This window comes from Neodiprion virginianus, chromosome 1 (assembly GCF_021901495.1).
Source record: "Neodiprion virginianus isolate iyNeoVirg1 chromosome 1, iyNeoVirg1.1, whole genome shotgun sequence".
Taxonomy (NCBI): domain Eukaryota; kingdom Metazoa; phylum Arthropoda; class Insecta; order Hymenoptera; family Diprionidae; genus Neodiprion; species Neodiprion virginianus.
Genome location: NC_060877.1, coordinates 11,938,381 through 11,957,921, shown reverse-complemented (window position 1 = coordinate 11,957,921; position 19,541 = coordinate 11,938,381). Strand labels below are relative to the sequence as shown.

Sequence of the window (19,541 nt, the reverse complement as noted above, 5' to 3'; positions counted from 1 at the left end):
CTTCGCCGGCTCTCAGAGAAGTATCAGAATATACCAAGAATAACCCAGACGCTTTCTCACGCTGTAATACGATCCTATTCCTAAGGTCTAATATAACAGCCTTTGAAGTAAATAATAAAACATAATAAGGTCTGGGCAAAAAAACACCTCCGCAGAACATACGACAATTATTGCCAGACTGGAAAGTATGAAAGATTGCCACGTGTCTACATGCCACGCGTTATTTATAGAAGTGAGATGAGTAATCGATGAAACACATATACTGTGACCTTTATCCAACGAAAGCTCACGCTTTTTGAAAGTTGTAGAGGCACGTCTAACATCCGTCAGAATATATATATATATATACACACACATACATATAGATAGATGGATAGATAGAAAAAGAGAGAGAGAGAGAGAGAAGAAGGGATGGAGAGAAAGAGAAAAAGGGGGAGGAGGAAAAGTTGGTAGAGTAATGGAAATCCAAGATCTTTTGAATAATAGTTTACGACGTTGACTCTCGGCAGCACAAACCAATCTGGAACTGAGCTGTGTGAACGGCAAGAATGCACCCCTTGAAAGCTTTCACCGTGATGCTGTAAGTAGTCATGTAGTTTCCAACGAGCGAACAGTACTTTGTAATAAAACTTCCAACGCTTGTTTGTCCGAATAAAACTTCAGCCAGAGAGGTTCGTTCTTTTTTCAAAGTTTCCACAATGGAACTTGGAAGGCTTTTCTGAAATTGCTTGAATATTCTTAAACACTTGACGGAGTACGCAACGAAGCTGTTGTTCTGGAAATCTGAGTACTTTGGTCTGGGAATGTACCTCTACTTTGCAATGAACGGTGTCGGAATTGTGAGAATGAAATAACATTTCACTGACAGTTGAATTTATCAGCTTTACACGCATTGGTAACTTATCCATAATCCTGTTGATATAATTTTCAGTTCTGAAATTATACTTTTGTTTAGGAGATAAACTTCTGTGTAGAATAAAAACGCTTTGCCTCCACCATTTATTTGATTGTAACGACACTCGAAAAATTCAATATCTCCTTTGTGAAAATTGATTTCATAATTCTTGTTGAAATATCCGAGGCCAAATAAAATTTGACACACTTGCACAACTCTATTTTAAATCAAATTCTTGCAAGTACTTCGTTTCTTGATAAATCAAAATCACTTTTTCAACAGATATAGGATGTAGCTCTGTGATAACTCATTCATACCGTATTTTTTATCAAATTAGACATATTTACAAAACAATAAATATGTCGATCCTTTAATATTCTACACTCACTATTTTATAGTACAGTAATGACGTAAGATATTTCAATTTCAGTATAAACACGTGAATACAAATGTAATGTTCTGAAATTTCGAGGGCCAACATTAACACATGAAAACAATTTTTATCCTCTCCTTTTTTCTTGTCATCCCAAGTAATGCACTTTGGTCGGTGCACGTGCGTGTGCGAGTGAAAGCTCTTCTAGTGAACTCCTAAATCATATCAGGATTGCTTACTGCTAGACATTACCAACAAAATTCAGTACACAAATTGAAATTGACAGTGTATTATCGTACAGAACACCTGCTAACGTATCGTTCAGTGTCAACAAACAGGCACTGCGTATGGATTTGTACAAGAAAAAGGATTAGATCAAATCGAATGATTTATTAGAGCCTTAAGTCGTTCCATGAACTTCAATTTTACGGTGATCAAAATCTAGAACACCCTGGATTATTAGAGAGTGAACATTTTAAATGATTTCGGAATTCCGGTAGATGTTACGAACTTCATTCAAAACTTTTTTGAAGACTGCTATGATTAGCTGAATGAGGTTCAAATGTAAATATCAGGTCAAAACGGTCCGAAGGCAGCGTACCAAAGTTCAATGATATTAGTAAATTTTGATCTATTTTCGATATAATTGTTGAAAAACGAATTAGTAATAATATTCATTCTACTCCCAATCAATTTAATAGTGACTATACAAAGCTAGTATATTATAGTCATTATTTAAAGCTAATATTAGTAGTTACTACAATTTTATCGTTGCTATTGTGTATCAGCGCTAAATATTAGCATTCGACAGTATTCTTTTATAATATTCTGAGACCCAGTCCGATTGATAATAGCCGGTGTGTCCAAGAGCAGTCCTGTTCTGAACACAGTAAAATATATTTGTAAAAAAATGTATATCAGTCACGTCATGTCCGTACCAGATCATATATTCCAGTTGGTTGATTATACATAAACTGTAAAATTGCTACATTTTTTCCGTTCACTCGTTTCCGAAAATTACAAGTCAGCTACGCAACAAATGATAAACGTTTCTTAATTTCACGTTCCTTTACTTGATCTATTTTACGCCACGACGAAGATGCGACGCGTCGAGATGCTCCTGACAATGCAATCTTGTAGTAAACTATTCGCATTTATTAAAAAAAAAAGTAAGAAAATACGTGAAAAAGTAAAGCAACTACTGTTGACAAATTGCGTTTCTACGTTCTCTCAATATTTCTATTATGCACGAAGTTAAATGCGATATTTGTAGATTCGCCGGGCATTCATATTGTGGTTTAATGGTTTCACACATTACAATCATTATAGTCAACAGTGCGCCGTGATAATAGAGAAGATGCAGCTGATATGTGAAAGCATTTTTGGAACTCAAGCAAGTAGAGACCGAATCGATATCGTCTGTTTTCCCACTTACGTGGCCCATTCAAGCGAGTGATCATAAAAAAGGAGGGAATGGAGGATACCTACAAAAAAAAAAAAAAAAGTCAGTCCGCAGTAAAACCGACAATAAACTAACGGGGGAAAAAAAGCTTTGCTACTTTGCATCAGTGATGGCTAGGAATTCGCTTAGGCACTTACTCATGTTGTTGAGAATCTACGCTCTGTGGTTACCCAAAGAATGTGATGTCTCCATTCCAGTACTGTCAAAATCTGAGTCACCGGCTTTTCTTTAGTTGAAACTTGAATTACTGAATTCCAAGTTCCACATTTGGTTTTAACCTTTCGTTAGGCGCGTGGGGATCGTGGAGACCGAAGCCTTCTATTTTTTTTCTCCGCTGCTACAAAAGAATGTTTCTGGCGCTATCATTATCGGTACCTCCCAGAAACCTTCCAATAAAGTCATTGCACGCTTACTGATCGTGATGTATTAATGAGAACTATACGTAGAGTCATTTCCTTTTTGTATCAACTGAAATTATATCGAAAGTTGAAGATTATATTAATGATATAACGTTGGAAATTGATAAATATTCATTTAGTTTGTTCATCTCATTACATGTACCTTTACGTCGATCGAAACATGTGCTTTTTCTAGGTCAATAAAAACTGTAGGTACTCATTTATTAAAAAAGTTTGCGCCATGGATTATTTTGCTTGTTTATATCTTCGCTTAACAACTGTGTTAAAAAAGAATCATTTTTATGCGATATCGTCCTTAGTGGTGGAATTTTTCAAGTGCTTCGACTTCTAAGATAAGATATTGTTTATTTATGATAAGCAATAAATTTGAAATGTGCGACCTGTAAATCCTTATCGCCGGACGCATTATAGACCAACGCAATTCTCAGTATAAAACCCAAATATTTCTATTCTAGATGAAAATATTTAATCAACAAAATGGGGTCTCCGAAGACTCCAAGCGCTTACCGACGCTACGAAAGTCGACGCGCTCAACGAAAAGTCATGTACGATAAATAAATATTGACAAGTATTACGGTATTTAACACATTACGGACATGCAGGTATACTTACTATTTTCGTTTTTTGAGTTAACCCTTACGAATCCGACGAATTACCGCAAAGCGTTATATCTGATTTATTTGATCTGACATTAACTTCGGTAGTTTGGTTTATACGTTACGTGTTTTACGCCTCGATTGTGTTTCACTGGAGTAGCGTGACGGATGCGTTAATTTCATTGGTCCTACAGGGGGCTTTCTCAGAACAGTATATCACTGTAACTTAAGGTTGTGTTATACTTCTACCCTTATTGACCTAGGAAACTCACCCTTTTTCTTCCTACAGCAAATAAACAAACTAACGGAAAAGGTTTAAATTTAAACGGTACATCGCTCTTTTGTAGCGGAATTCAGTAAATTTACTCACGTCCCAAAAAGCCTTAAAAAATTTACTGTTTTTTTGACACGTGTTACTATTCCCGCATTTCCCGCATTTCAAGGGCTAAAAAGTGCACAACTGAGATACTTTGCGCAATCCGGAAAGATTCGGGAGTAAAATGAGCCATCTTGAGACTGTTTTCATGAAATATTGAGGTCGCCAGACGAGAACTAAAAATGACAATAATTTCGTGAATAAAAGATGATCTCACAATCAGCTGGGCGCACGGCCGACCGTTCCTTGTTTGCTCGGTCGGTAAAGGTAGGAGTAGTACATGACCTTAAGATATGCCACAGTACAGGTATGGAAAATTTTGCATGACAATTTTTGATCATTATGTAAATCGAGGGTCACGGAATACCAACAAGGCCGATAAACGAAACCGCCGCAGATTTACCAGATCCGATAAATTGTTTACTCTTCGCTTCACGTACGAAGGACGTTTGCTTTTCCCATGATATCAGATAGGAAGAAAAAGAGACAAACCACGGTATATCTACGACTTGTGTTTCATCCTGAATACATATTGGATACGTTTCTCCTGACTACCAACCACGACAAATATTCTCCCTGCTAAACTCAGGGATGAGATTAGAGACTCAACTGGCTTGAAAGTTTCCTCAACTCATGTAAATAATCTCAAAATTCGTTGTGCCCACTAGTGCAGTTGTACAAGATCATCCGAAGATCGGATTACTTTTTCACCGAGTATTGAAGTTGGCTGTACCCTTTCACATTTATGCTACAGCAACGCAAGTAGAGCCGTTTTCCTAACAAATATTTCTTGCCGCATGTATTGAGGGAGAACGCAAAAAGTCAGATACGAAGTTAATGAGAATAACTTTGTGTTCAAGATATCGCTAGAGATGGACACAGATAAGTTAGATCCTGTAGGCATGATGAGACCCCAAGGGAACCAATTACAGACGAAAACGGAACCCGAAAAAAGATGATTGAGTTAATTTAATTTCCCCGTTACGAAACTTGATCGTGTGATTGCACTTTTAAAGCAGTTTCCTGTAGAACTACATCTCAATTTTCTTGTTAAGGATAAACGAAACATTTCGCAAGACTTTCTTTTCATTAAGTTGTTATACCTATATTTGTGATTTTTTTTTCGTCATTTCATATATTTAAAAAAAAAAATAAAAATATTCATTACAAAAGATAAACAGTCAGAGATATGACAAGTTTCGATTTCTGGTCAACGTTCATGTTGGAGGCTGAACTGAAAATCCAGCAAAAACTCGACTATTTTCAATCTGTTTTTGATCAATCGTGAAAATGTGGATGAATGAAGCACTACCGCCAGCTCGTAGATTGTAATATTTACTCCAAAATTCCGTTACCTGAAATATCACGCGTAAATCCTTGCAGCAAAGTTACTGCAAATGGTCAAAGTTTCTGTCGATTCGAGCACAAGTCTTTCTACCAAACTACTAGGACATTGAATTACACTACGATTTTTTCTTTCAAGCGCATATTCTAAGTGATAACAGCGAGTATTTAAAATCACAATATGCAAAAAATAAAGTTTTTAGTAATCAGTGAAATTAAACTGAAGCTAGAATAGATATGCTACTACAAATCGCGTTCGTATCTCTTTGAAAATTCACAAAATGCGTAAAGCGTGAGTCAACTTCTAAACTGATAAAATATCTCGATGGTTAAATTCAGAACGAAAAATTGTCGGCGTTATCAACAAAGTTTCTAGTGTCGTTTACGACTCGGCAAAGTGCCCCGAATGGACATGAAATTTACTTTCCGATACAATAAACCATTTATTCACCTTTGATATAAAAGAAAAGAACAAGTACGCGAAATGGGAAATGAGGTGGAATCGCCAACCCTTTTGAATGATATCACAGCCACTTTATCGTACGTCGTGCAATTACGATTGATAGACGTTGATCGATTGTAGATCTGCAGTTTGTTCTTTGAGAACTTCGCTGGGAAAGAAGTACTTTAGGTGAAAGAGTGAGAAATTGCTGCGTTTACAATTCGCCGCTCCGTCCATTTCTCGCCTCAAAGCAAACACAGTTATATAACCTTGACGTAAGATTTATCAAACGTCATATAACGCGTTATGTATCTGGTTTGTGCCCAGCTATTTTCTCGTTAATTGTAATTTCTAGCTAAGTTCATGGTAGAAGGTACGTAACATACATGCAACAATGTTACATTTCCAAAATCTAATGCTACGATTCTCAGATTTAAATCTCAACTTGAATCCGAATCCATTGATAAGTATCCGAGTACAAACTGGAGCGAATATACCCAGAGATTTTGTATATGCACCGGACTTTGGTTCGTAGATTCTCTTCAATGGATTTAAGCGAAGCTTTCTATATGTATTTATAATACAGCACTTGAAGTTATCAGCCAGTATACGCAAGGGTGAGAATGAGGTTAGATAGAAACCACGGTATTTGGTCCAGGAAGTAAATGGTGATTTTTCTATACGCAAGAGGAATTGAATTTATCGATTTCACATGCGAATCGACAAAACGGTCATAATATGAAAATACGTGATACATCAAGTGCGTCCCACTTCATCGGATTCCATTAGCGACAACAAAGCGACTAGACATCAAAGCATTTCAATTAATCTTAATTAATTTCTGTTTTTCAAATATTGATACAATATTCATCTGTTTATACATTCCACTCTTATCATATTAGCATTTCATGCCAAAACGTTCAACCCGTGACCCTCGAATCGCCATTTTGAATCCTTTTTTTTTTCAATTAACGACAGTCTTTGTCCCAAAAACTATAATTTTTTTTTTTTTTTTTAAATCAATTTCTTACAAACTGTTTTTGTTACAAGCTACCAGGATATATCGAGAAACATGGTGATATCATTTTAGAATAAACTGTATGTACAATTTCTATCATGGTAGCTAGTCGATGATTTTAAGAGGACCCGTAAGTGAAAGTCTAGCTGCTGCTAAAGCTGCTAAAAGGCTGCAGAATTTTTTGGTCCGCGGTTCTGGTTAGGAAATGATGTTCCACGTCAAAAAATAATTCCGGCAAAATCTTTGCCATGTTCGAAAATGTTATTTTTTAATGAAAAAGAATTTCGCAAATATCCATACTCGAAGTTGTTCGAAATGGTCAATAGAACATGTGAAAAAATCGGTGAATCTTGATATCAAGTATCGAAGGAGGGGACACGTTTTTAAGTAACTAAAAACTACTTATCTTGTTTGAAGTACCGAATTGTTTCTATCAACGAACGTGCGATTTGAAGGAACAATGCATAAATTTCAAATGAAATGATATTCAGTCGATTAGATTTCGGAAACATAACAAAAGGTTCACTCGATCACGGCAAGAAACGCTTTTGTTGAATCAATGAATCTGCTTGACTAACATTAAGTCATTTTGACACACTGATTAAATCGAAACTGTTGAATCGAAGCAATATAATTGTCAAAAAATGTGGAATACTAGATTGAAGCGAATGGATTTGAACAAAAATTATTCTGCTGGTTCAAGAATTCCTTTCCATCCGTACGCCTTGTTCGAAATGCATAACAAGACTAATAATTGATGTCTTAACGAAAACTGTATACCATTTTCGAGTTCTAATGTTGCAAATTGGTATAATTTTCGCAGCTTGAGGGTGGCAAATGGGCATGGGGATGGGTATTCACTGACATTAGCCTTGTACAGAACAGGCTGCTTGACAAAACGCTTGCTACGATTCGAATAATCCTCTTAATGCCGGTGTGATCCAAAGACTAAAGAGCAGACCACCAATTATCGTAAGTATAACGGCCGCAGCGTCACGCTTGTGTTAAATTCAATTCTATTCGGAATAATTCATGCTCACCAAAAGGTATACGTTAAGTAGATCAAGAAAAACCGCGTTTATTTCACTCTGTCAGGATTGGTACCTTCCTGAATAAAATCAAACTTGTAATGAGACTGGAATGAGCAATCTTGTAGGCGTGTGGTTGGTGTGAAGTAAAAAATATTGGCACCATCTAAAGCGATAAAGACTCGGTGTAATTAGACGAAAATTTTTTTGTATAAAATTGCAAGGTTACGCTTGTTTTTTCTTTCGTCATTTGTATTCAAGTGCTAAATACATGCGTACCATTTGCAATCAGCCCTAACTTAAGTTATAAGCTCCATTTATGCAGGCAAATGAGCTGTATTTATTCAAATCCCATCAAATTGACTCAATTACTATTAGAATGTATAATCGACGATTGAGCTCCAACATTATGATAAAGTGCGGGAAAAACATTTGCAGGGACACGAATGGTGCTTGCCGGAAAAAAATTATCATACAAAGTGTAACGGCTTTGCTGCAAACTGGAATATTAATTAATTCTTTTACGCCTCACGATTTTTTAGAATCCTCTGTTCAGCTCATGTATTTTAGCTAATCATTATAGAAAATTCGTGCCTGTTCTGATATATTCTCAATTTTAATCCCCCCGATCTATCCCAGAATGTTTTCCTGGTTTTAAACTTATGATTATGAAAAATCCTCTGTTTTTAATCAAAAAGTTCTCTGAGTGGATTCATCCAAGCTGACAAATTGTCCTTGTCGACTAATGGGATGTTAATACATTCCATTTACGCGTAAAATTAAGTAATTTGAAACAGTGATTCACCAACTTGGTTCTCCCTAAATTATTCGCTTTTCATGTTCGCAATTAGTGTTCAGTACACCTTGAACTTTATGTCCAATTTCACCAATTATCAGTATAGAGTCTGACCATTACGAATAATGGTTTTTATCATAATTCGGACATGTCGGCGCGCATGTTGTCATCTTACTTTATCTTACCGACTTATTCACCAAACCGACCGCCGATATACGATAAAATAGTAAGGTCACCCAAAACTATAGTACACTTCCTTCCTACTTTTTCATTCTCTCTGTTTTTCAGAAACAGAATAGATAAATTTTAGCATGCCGACAAACAAGCTAATAAAAACTTTTAAAGTGACAAGACTCAAGGACGAACTTTTAACGAATTAATATTCAGCAATGGATCTTGATAAGAAGTGCATTCTAAAAATGCTCCAAACATTTTATGTTTTTTTTTTACTGTTAGTACCGAACAGTGCTATTTTGACTTGTATGAACATTTGTTACATAGATTGAAAAAAGAAATTTTCAAGCAATATTGACCGAAACTATTGTTCAGTAATCTGAATAAACAATCGGCTATCGTATATTGTCAATTCATTTGTCCATTATTTACAAAATCGCAATGGCTTTCTGAGTGTCATTCTTGAAAGCTGTATACCAATTCTCACCGCGAAATCTAGCCATCAAGAATGTAATTCGTTGGCCATTCTCTCACCGTACACTATGTAATGAAAGACGGTGAATCGAGATCAGTATAATCGTAGTCTTCTGATCTTTGAATTTCAAATCAATCGGAAACAACGAAAAATGCGTGCTTTAAATGGTTAAAAACACAAAACTTTATTCTGTCATTTAACTCCCGCCATAGAGAAATCGCAATTGTTTTTCACCGCTCTTATTTTTCCTGCATTATAAGGCCGCTCAAGGCTTACTACACAACAAAGCAAACCCAGTAAAATTCTCATTACAACATCGTATGCGATTGAAAATAATTTACGGCTTCTCTTGCCTGCCTGATTAAGTTGTACCTATAAAATCCACGTATCTATAACGAGCTTCAGACGGTCGATCAGCTTACAACGCGGCTTTTTTGACTGCTCAACGCCTTTCACGAGCTGTTGATGAGCTTTCGACATTAATCAAACGAGCAACGTCAAGTAATTTCAACGACTGCCACCCACTTTAAAGAATTCGTATCAATCTTTCTTATATACTGAATTAACCAGTGCAATTTAACTTACACGGAGGGAAAGGATTATTTGAGTCAAGTGATATTCGTTTGATTCAACTAAATGCCATAATCGAATCCAGCGAACACGATACTTGCTTAATTCTACAAGATACTTTTTTTCTATGAAATACTTATGCTTACCATGAATTTATGCAAGATAACACGGCGTGAGTTCCTTGCAATAATGTGAATTTTTTTTTATAAAAATAAATTGAGCTTGTTTTAATACATTTGAAAAGCAAACAAGCTTCGGTCAAATCAACAAAGTATGACATTCGATCGATGTAAAATTTTTTTTTGGCTACGAAGTCTTCGTATTTGGAACAAATAAGGGATACTAGATTATAGCGAATGGAGTCCAAGAAAATCTGTTTTGTTTGTTCAAGAATGCCTTTCCTTCCGTGTATTTTACAAGAAAACCTGATTCAGACGCGTCCTTTTTCCCGGATAAATTGGACTAGACTTGAGTCTGAGTTTTGTCAGGCGTTTCTGAAATTTCCGTAGGCAAAACACGATCAATGAGACCTGAAAGTGAGAAAATGGGCGCCAAATTGACTTACAGCTTGCAATTGAATGATCTTATCACACCGAATATTGTACGAAATTTTGTACGCACGTATCCGAAGGTCAGGTGAGTCGTTTTTCATATCTTCGTACACTTCATTGCCTTTAATGCCAACAGGAAATTAATCCCACCGATATCTATGCCCTAGACGCGAATCTAGTATATTGAAAATTGCAAGCATTCCCGACGCAACGTGCGTAATCGATTCTATCGGAATTTTACGGGCATCGAATTCATCTAGTAGACAGATTTTACTCTGCATGCTCGAAAATTGTTGACATCATGCGGAATACACAAATAGTAGGATGAGACAAAAAAAACTAACCTGTCGAATCTATGGTCTTAAAAGGACCTATTTACTGAGAAAAAACTCTCTCGTTTGGAAAAATTTTTAACTCAATTTCGAAAGGTGTCGATGGCCATTTGAAATTTCCCATTTAAATAACACGTGATAAAAAAAAATTTCATTAAAAATGCTGTAACTGTTGAACCGTTTGAATTGAAAAAAAATTTCAAGCGTATTCTTGCAGGGCATTAAATTTTCTGAAAATGAGACCCTGGAGTTGATTTTTTAGACTCATAATTCGTATAATTACGGGTCGTGAAAGTCGAAGAAAAGCGAAAATATGCAGTATAGCGTTAATACAAAATTATAATCGAACTTTAACGAAAAATGAAGAACAAAAACAATTTATTTTGCAAGTAGTGCAATTACATCGCCAGCAATATCTTAATTGTAACAAACAAAGTCTTATCAACAATTAAAAAGAATATTAATGTTTAAAGGTGTAATAAAAAATAAATAAATGAGTTAAAACTCTACTCCTTTGACAAATATTGTTTATAAACAACATTTTCACACACCTTATTTCATTTTAGTTTAAGTTTTTTCATTTAGTATGGATATTTTCAATCTTAGAGCCCTAAAACTCCATATTTCTGCTTTTCTTCGACTTTCACGGCCCGTAAGCATGCGAATTTTTGAGTCTAGAAAATCAGCTCGGTTTTTTTTTTGTACAATTTAATGCCCTACAAGAACATGCCTTGAAAATTTTTTGATCTCAAACGGTTGAAACGTTACAGCATTTTTATTGAAAAAAATTTTTTTGCGTGCGATTTAAATGGGAAATTTCAAATGGCCAGCAACACCTTTAAAAATTAAGCTAAAGTCGTGTTATTTTCTTCGACCTTGCAAAATAGGCATAAAATTTATTCGTAAATTAATGAAATTAAAATAAATCTATAATATTCTTATAATACATATTTTGTCATTTTGAAAACGTACGTATCCAAGCCATAGTGATGATGGATGACTCGAAAAAGTTGTCGGTATTCATTTTTATAAACTCTGTATAATAACCGTTAGCCAAATTAACACCAAATTTACAAACTCACTGTCTCTTTGTGAAAAAATTACTCAAACCAAACACGGTTGTCCGTCAACAGACAATTCGATTGCGATGCAATATGATACGCAACCGTAAATACCAATCAAGATAAACGATGGAATCGTCAAGGACTCGGCGAAATATGGTAGAAACAAATGAAATAAAAAGCAATGACGTTATCTCTCAATTGTCAGCAATGGACAAGGGAGGAACGAAAATTGCCGTAATTTATTTTCAATATTTTTTCATCCAGTGAGATGCGTCAATGGCATTACTCTCCTATGGACCTAGGTTTCCAAGACTTTTTTATTCTCCGCCTGCTTACTTGCCCGGCAGAATAAGGGTGAAACGAATTTAGCTTGAGTGGTTGAATTTTTTTTTTGATTGATTTTTACGACTCAACCACCAACATCGTGCGCCGCATGTGGAAACTCAATGCATGTTTCAGTTGCTAGAGGAAACTAATATTCAATGGCTTTTGTTCCGCGTTTCCATTCATCAAGTTTACGCGCATAGAAATGCAAGAGATCCTATGTATCCTGACCTGAATCCCGACTACGTAGGTATTGATTCTTGAATGGACGCGTTATTTCCATGACGTTTTTCAATTCACTATTGAAAAACTGCGATCAGAAGTTTTGAATAATAACTGCATACTGCTGGAAAGATTGACATCTGGTGAAATACCGTAATATTGATTCGGAAATCGCAATAATCCTTCAACGCGAAAATTACCGTCATTTATTTCTAACAAATGGAAATCTTTAATCGTGAAATCTTTGCCCTCTAATCCACGTTTATATTTGAAATATTTGAGGAGGAAGAAATTTTTTCAAAGTTTTTTAAAACGAAGCGTTAAAATTTGTAGCCGAAGGAAGATTCTCCAATCTTCTGATCACGTATCAGTATATAAAGAAGCGTGAAATGAACACACGTTCTTGAAGTGTCTAGAAAATAGTCATCTGTTTCACATAGTTTAAATCATGAAAATATAATTTCAGGTGAAAACATACGAGCTGAACATATTTATTCATACATTGAACATCACAGAATTTACAACGAACGATGCCTGAAAACTGGTAGTTAAATTCAAATTCAATAAAATTGATATGGTAGAAATTCAGGCTACAGAATTGGCGCATAAATTTCCGGAATGCAATATCCGCATGTCCTAAATTCCCAGGTAACATCCGTCAGTATCTGTCTTCAGATTTTCGAAAGGGTTTTTAGCTTAATCATTGGTGTACATTGAGTTGACTGTTTTACTTATGCTTAGAAAAACGAGAAGCTACGTGATACATTTTTGACTTGGTCGTTATTGTTTTAATTCTGTTAAATTATCTTCAAAGTGCATTTAAAGTATGATTATTGAATAAAATCATATAATTTTAAACAAAATACTTAAATTAAATCCAAATAACTTTACGTGATTTCAATCGAGTTCGAATGAATGAACATCGTTTTAATTTTCAAATAACTGTCAGAGTAGCTTGATAAACTTGTGAAAACAAATATTTCCACTCAGTGTAAGCCTAAATGTAAGTTGAATTCTGATTGTTGCCTCGCTGAAATGTCAAATGTACCAGTGATGATTTTCATCAAAAGGGTAATTTGTGATTTTACGTGATATTACTTTACAGCGTTCAATTTGCATAAATTATTAAGTGTGAAACTGTGATGAGTAATAAGCTATAATTTATCGATTACCCGACAGGTACAATTATGTATTATTTAATAGGAACCTCCAGAGACCCGCACCTACAACTTGAAAGCAATTTTTGATCTTTGAAAAAGTCTTTGACAGCTTCTTACAATCGATATTGCATGATTTGAAGGGAAAACAATTATTTTCACAATCTACTGATATGGTTGCAATTAAATTACATGTTATTCATTTACGTCATTCGTTTAAATGTTATTCGTTTATTATCAATAGATTGTGGATTTTTTTCACGCAGATACACCGAAAATTTCAATAAATTCATTCATAGCAATTCCTTACATTATATATTCTTTCTCTATTCTTAGGTGGAAATACCCTTTTCGTTTTTTTAAATTTTATATTGTACATTTTTTCCGAAATCATAGTTTATGGAAAATTTCAATTTGCATCAGAGTACAATGAGTATCACAGACAAAAATATATTGAGAAAATGTTTGATTAAACCGAAGAATGTTGTCTTGTGATGTTTCGCTTTCATTTAGTCACGTGAAAGAATATTGATCACCGGACAATGTAATTGATGGTTATTCAATTAATCGAAATTTATTTACGCGGACAAATGTTCTTAAAAAAATATAAGAAATGTAATTTTTCATCTGATGAATGTAAATCACGTTGTGCTGAATTCCAAATTTGGTCTTTAAGCTTTACATGCATTGGTAAATAGAAATGGATTATCATCTCAGTTTTTAGTTACTTCTTTTTTTTTTCATCTCGTTACGAAAGACGACAGATAAAGAATTGTGTTTTAGTTGCCATTCTTGTTGTTGCTGTTGTCTTTAGTCACTTAACATCATTTTTTTTTCATTGGTCATTTTAATGTCTCTCATCTCTGCAGTTCTTCTTGTTTTACATAAGGCCTTCATGTTTCAGCCACTGTCATAATTGTATTCTATTTTTGTTCGTTTTTTTTATCATCGTCACTTTATTATCATTATCACACTTTTTTATATCACGTTTACTCTCTTGTGACCACGTAATTCAATATTTTATCATAATACACTACCCGTGTTCAGAAATTCTGTGATGTTCTCTTCGACTGACATATATTGATTCGTTTTAATTTTTCATTCATATATGTTTAATAGTAGCATATTTCTCGATTGTTTGTAGAATGTGTCTTCCTTCTAAGAACTGACGTTTGCTAAAAACTATTATAAATTATTTATCATCGTCGCAAGCTTTACGACTAAAATGTACGATTTGATCAGTTTCTTATGCTGCAGGTTGTCCGAAAACTCGTCTGTGTTTATCGATATTCTTTTCTTTCTCTCTTTTTTTTTTTTTTTTTTTTTGTTTGCAGATCGAAGAAAATTACAACATTGCGTGCAATCCATCAGTGTTGGAAAAGGTAAACTAAAAGCGCACCCCAATCACTCCTTGCCAGTTAATGCATACAACGATCTTGATATCACTAATACCGTTGAGGATTATCTTGTAAAAGTCGTACACGATTTATCCAATGAAAACGTAACGTAACAAGCGGCTTTGGGCTAGCCGTGAACGAGTCTTTGATTTTTCCGTTCCAATTCGAATTTCGAACTGCAAATTCAGAATCACGATTAATGATATAAAAACCCTTATGTACCATTTTGCGTGAAATCACTTCGATTTTTTTTTTATTTTTAACCACCATAATAGTCCCATTATTACAAATTTTCGAAGTCATACCTTGGATTCGATATCGGTGACCTAAAAAACCTACTAATTTCTACCTGAATCCGAATAATCTTTGGTTCTTATTATCCACCATATTGGAATCGATATTTTGTAATTCACAAATCTAACCTCAGGTTCGTGATCAGCAACCCAACGAACCTTCGAGTACTGATTTTTATTAAAGTCCAAACTTTTTAAGCTTTTATTTGAGTATATCGAATACACCAAATTTAAATTTTGCACATCTGACTTTAGATTCGTAATGAGCGACCCAAAAAAGCTGTCGATACCAATTTTCACTCAAATCCATTCAACCATTCTCAAGATATTTTAATTGAAGCCATACACTGAGAGAAATTTTTAGTTGCGATTACCGCTCAGTCCTTAACTATTTTCATTTTTTACTACAATCGAAAAATATAGTTCCAGGTACAAAATGAAAATTAGTTTTGCAGCTATTACCAGAAAGTCTAGTATCTGTTACCGTTCTTTCTCATTATGATCACTGTTACTATATTTGCTTGTAACTATTGCGAAAATTTAATGCTTGTGCAATAAATTGATGTTAAAGCCTTATTCAACTAAAAAAGTACAGTTGAAATTACCAAAAAAGGATCGACAATAATGCATAATGGTTACGCGTACCTCGATTTTCGTAATTCCAAAAATATTGAAACTATTTTTTGACGATACCTGTTTTACTGAGTTTTTCTAGTTACTGTAACAAATGAAATTTTTACTCAGTGTAAAAAGACATTTTTCTACGCTTTACTACATTTCACAAGATTCCTTATCCTTTTCTTTTAGAAATTTCTTGTAGAAGGGTTAAGATCACTCAATTTCAAGCGAAGTTACAGACTGGCAGAGTTACGCAATGCGAATTCACACCTGCGTATAAACCTAGAGATATCAAGCGTCTGTGTAATTAAAGGACCAACTTCATTTGAATAACGTAACGTGCGCCTAAATCATACAGTAGGGATTACTTCGTTTTGATAATACCTCGCCTCAGTGCAACGCATGGAATTACCAGATACTAATATGAATGAAGAATGTACGATCCAACATACTGTGCCGGAAGTTTTCAGAGAAATCGATAGAATTTATAGTTAGACACTACTTTATATACAGAAAAACTTATATTCTTGTTGATTTGAATTGGAGGAATTATTATTCCATTGTAAAACAGTAATCATAATACGAAAAATTATTGTTGGATTTATTGTCCGATAGTTTTTCGTCGTACAGCATTTCGATACAAAATCGTACAGAATACAAAAAGGATTCGGAAAAAATGTAGTTTTTTTAAGAGAAGCTTACGCTAACCGATTTCAGAGGAGTAAAGAAATGTTTGACGACAAAGTTTTAAGATTTTGATATCGTGTCACGGTTGTTTAAAAAGAAAATCAGAACCCTTCAGAATATTTCGGCATTAGCCAGAAAGAAATACAAAGCCATCCGGAAATACTAATGAAAAGATGGAGTTGGAAAAAAAAATGGGCACAGAGAATCAGAAAAATTTGTATGAATAAATCTATGGATCTCCGATAAATTCGTTTCAGATTGTGGATGAAAAAAAATCTGTAGAGAATTGAGTAGGTAAGTTTTCACCGAGGGAAAAGTAAACCGCTAAGTCACGAAACGGTAAAAATGACCGCGGCGCTATTTCAATCTTAAAAAAACCATAGGATATAAAGTCGCAGTAATTACAGGCTGGCCACAAATTTTTGAGATAAAAATTCCATGACATTTCCACGTTTCCCAGGCCCGAAGACCTAATTTCCCCTGACATTTTCCCAGGTCTAGTAAGTTACCGAAACCTAAATCGTTCAGCTTCTCGACTCTGTATTTGGTTCAAATTTAATTCGAAATGAAAAAAAATATTGTGTAGAAAAAAGTCATTCCAAGCTATTTTTTTTTTCCTCGAGACAAAAAAGTTAATTTTTCACATCAAAAAATCATTTCTAATTCCCATGATAGAAAAGTGATATTTTCTAATTTTCCCGTGGCCAAAATAAAAAATTCCTCGACAATTTCCGGTCTTCCATGACCCCTTTGAAATTTCTTCACGTATTCAGATTTTAGAAATTTCTCAGGCCTGTGACAACCCTGATCTACAACCGTACACTTACCGAGCAATAAGAGGGTGAGGTCCGACACGGCAAGACTAAAGAGATAATAATTGGTGGCAGTTTTCATCACCGGATTCCTGATGATAACCAAACACGTAGCGACGTTCCCAAAGACTCCAGTGACGAAAATTAACACATAGACGAAGGTCACCGGAAGTACAATTCGTATTGACAGATGCTTGGGTCCGAGCATCTTCTCGAGGTACTCGGATTCGGTGCAATTGTCTTCGGAAAAATTTCCGAGCGGGCTCGGAAGAAGATTTACTGCTGCCATCACGGGGTGAAATTGGCACGCGGTTGCTGAACTTTAACAACGTGCGAAAAATCGGCACTCTAATATCACGTGTCCAATAAAATTTCCACTTATTGTTAATTATTTTTCCGTCCACTTTGTCCAACTACTCGCTCTCACCTGCGGTAAACGTGTCGTTGAATCGCACGTCGAATTTCTCAGTCCCGTTTTTAAGTGAAGTTTCTCACCCCAGAAAAAATCTCTCCGAATTGATCCAATGTACTCAATTTCAATCTGCACTGTCCGCAATACCGTTTCCATATTTTACTACCACTTCAGAAATAGTCGACACACCGCTCATTAATAATCGTTAAAATATTGCGCAAATCTCGTCTGCTTTCAGGATTGATTCAAAATATTGTCATATTAGTTCACCACCATTGCGAGTCCGATTATCGTGTCAACGGTTATCGATAATCCACTCACATTACAACGCGATGATCTTTTTTAAAAATGATTATTTCTCACCGCGAGTTACTTCTTGATCTTCACACGAGTCTTTCGTGTTATTGGATCAAGATTTTGGCGCGGTTGGGTGAAACTACGCGTTCAACGGACCACGAGCAAGTGAGAGTCGCATTGAAAGCATACTACGGGGTGCCAGGAGCACCGCGGCGGCGTAAAGCGACGCATCCGAATCAGCTCGATTTTACTCAGCCTGAAAATTGCTTCTTTCGTCATTAGTCTGAAATCGGTCGGTGCAGGCGCGACGTTTACTCGAGTGAAGTAAAAATTGTTTATACACGCGCATCGCTGTCTTTGAATTTATCAAGTTCAATGACTCGTCTTTAGTTTTTATCGAGTAAATTCTCACGGAATAACAATTTTTCGTTACATCCTGTTTTTCAAATTGTCGGCGTTTCGATCAGACTAAACACGGGTAGATTAATCGTATCCTTTTTCACGATTTCGAAGCAATGCAACAATTCGGTATCCTCGATCTAAAACCAGATTGTATATTCTCCTGAGAAATTTCTTTTTTGACCTGGTTATCTAATGTTTATAATCCAAACTCGTATTCCCTATCTGACAACAAATGTATTTGCAAACTCTTCAATCAGTATTATCTTTTCCCTTGAGACCGTGAAAATTTCTTACAGGGTTGTCTAATCTCTTGTCGTCGCTAATATGTTCGCTTAAGGAGATTAAAGCTGACCGTCCTGTATTACATATAGACAGCTTGCGAGGTATATTTATAGGTAATGCAGCAATGATCAGAAATTATTTAATTTATTAGAGGAAAAGATTGCTCGGTAGGTGGATCATAAAAACGAAGTAACGAATTAATAAGATGTTTATCGTTTATGACGAAAGCATCATAATCGAGAGAATATTTTATATCAGTCAGATTCGTTGAACAAAAATATCGAAATAGAAGTTTAGGTGGCAATTCTGATACAGTTGAAACTGCGTAAACAGGAAACAAGCACAAATAATGTATAAATAAAATTAAACAAGCGCATCTGGTAATAAACAAATTAGGCTATTATGTCGATATTTTAAACAGGCTGTTTTGAGAAATATGAATAATGTAGCTTACAGTCTCCAGTGTTGAGATTAATTAGATTCGGACCTGATTTCCGATGTACAATGACAGAAATACAATAAAATATAAGAGGATCAAGGCGACTTACAATTCAACGAATAGCTTCATACAGCTTTCGACGACTAAGATGCGGAAAAATAAAAAGAGACCAAAAGATGCGGAAGCTTTCGTAGTTCAGCAAAGATCAGCGTCAAGTCGGATGATTGTAGCATAGATGATATTCGATGCAATTGGATGATTCCAGACAATTGAATGTTACGGAA

At 35.1% G+C, this 19,541-nt stretch overlaps 1 protein-coding gene across 1 annotated transcript in view; it reads right to left on the bottom strand.

Moving 5' to 3' along the window:
- The window catches only part of LOC124299174 (neuropeptides capa receptor-like), a 53,264-nt gene extending 34,986 nt beyond the window's left edge, over positions 1 to 18,278 (bottom strand). Inside the window, exon 1 of the mRNA XM_046752178.1 lies at positions 17,441 to 18,278. Coding sequence (XP_046608134.1) covers positions 17,441 to 17,714 — 274 coding nt within the window. The 5' untranslated portion in view covers positions 17,715 to 18,278. The remainder of the gene's footprint in view (positions 1 to 17,440) is intronic.
- Positions 18,279 to 19,541: the final 1,263 nt, after the last annotated feature.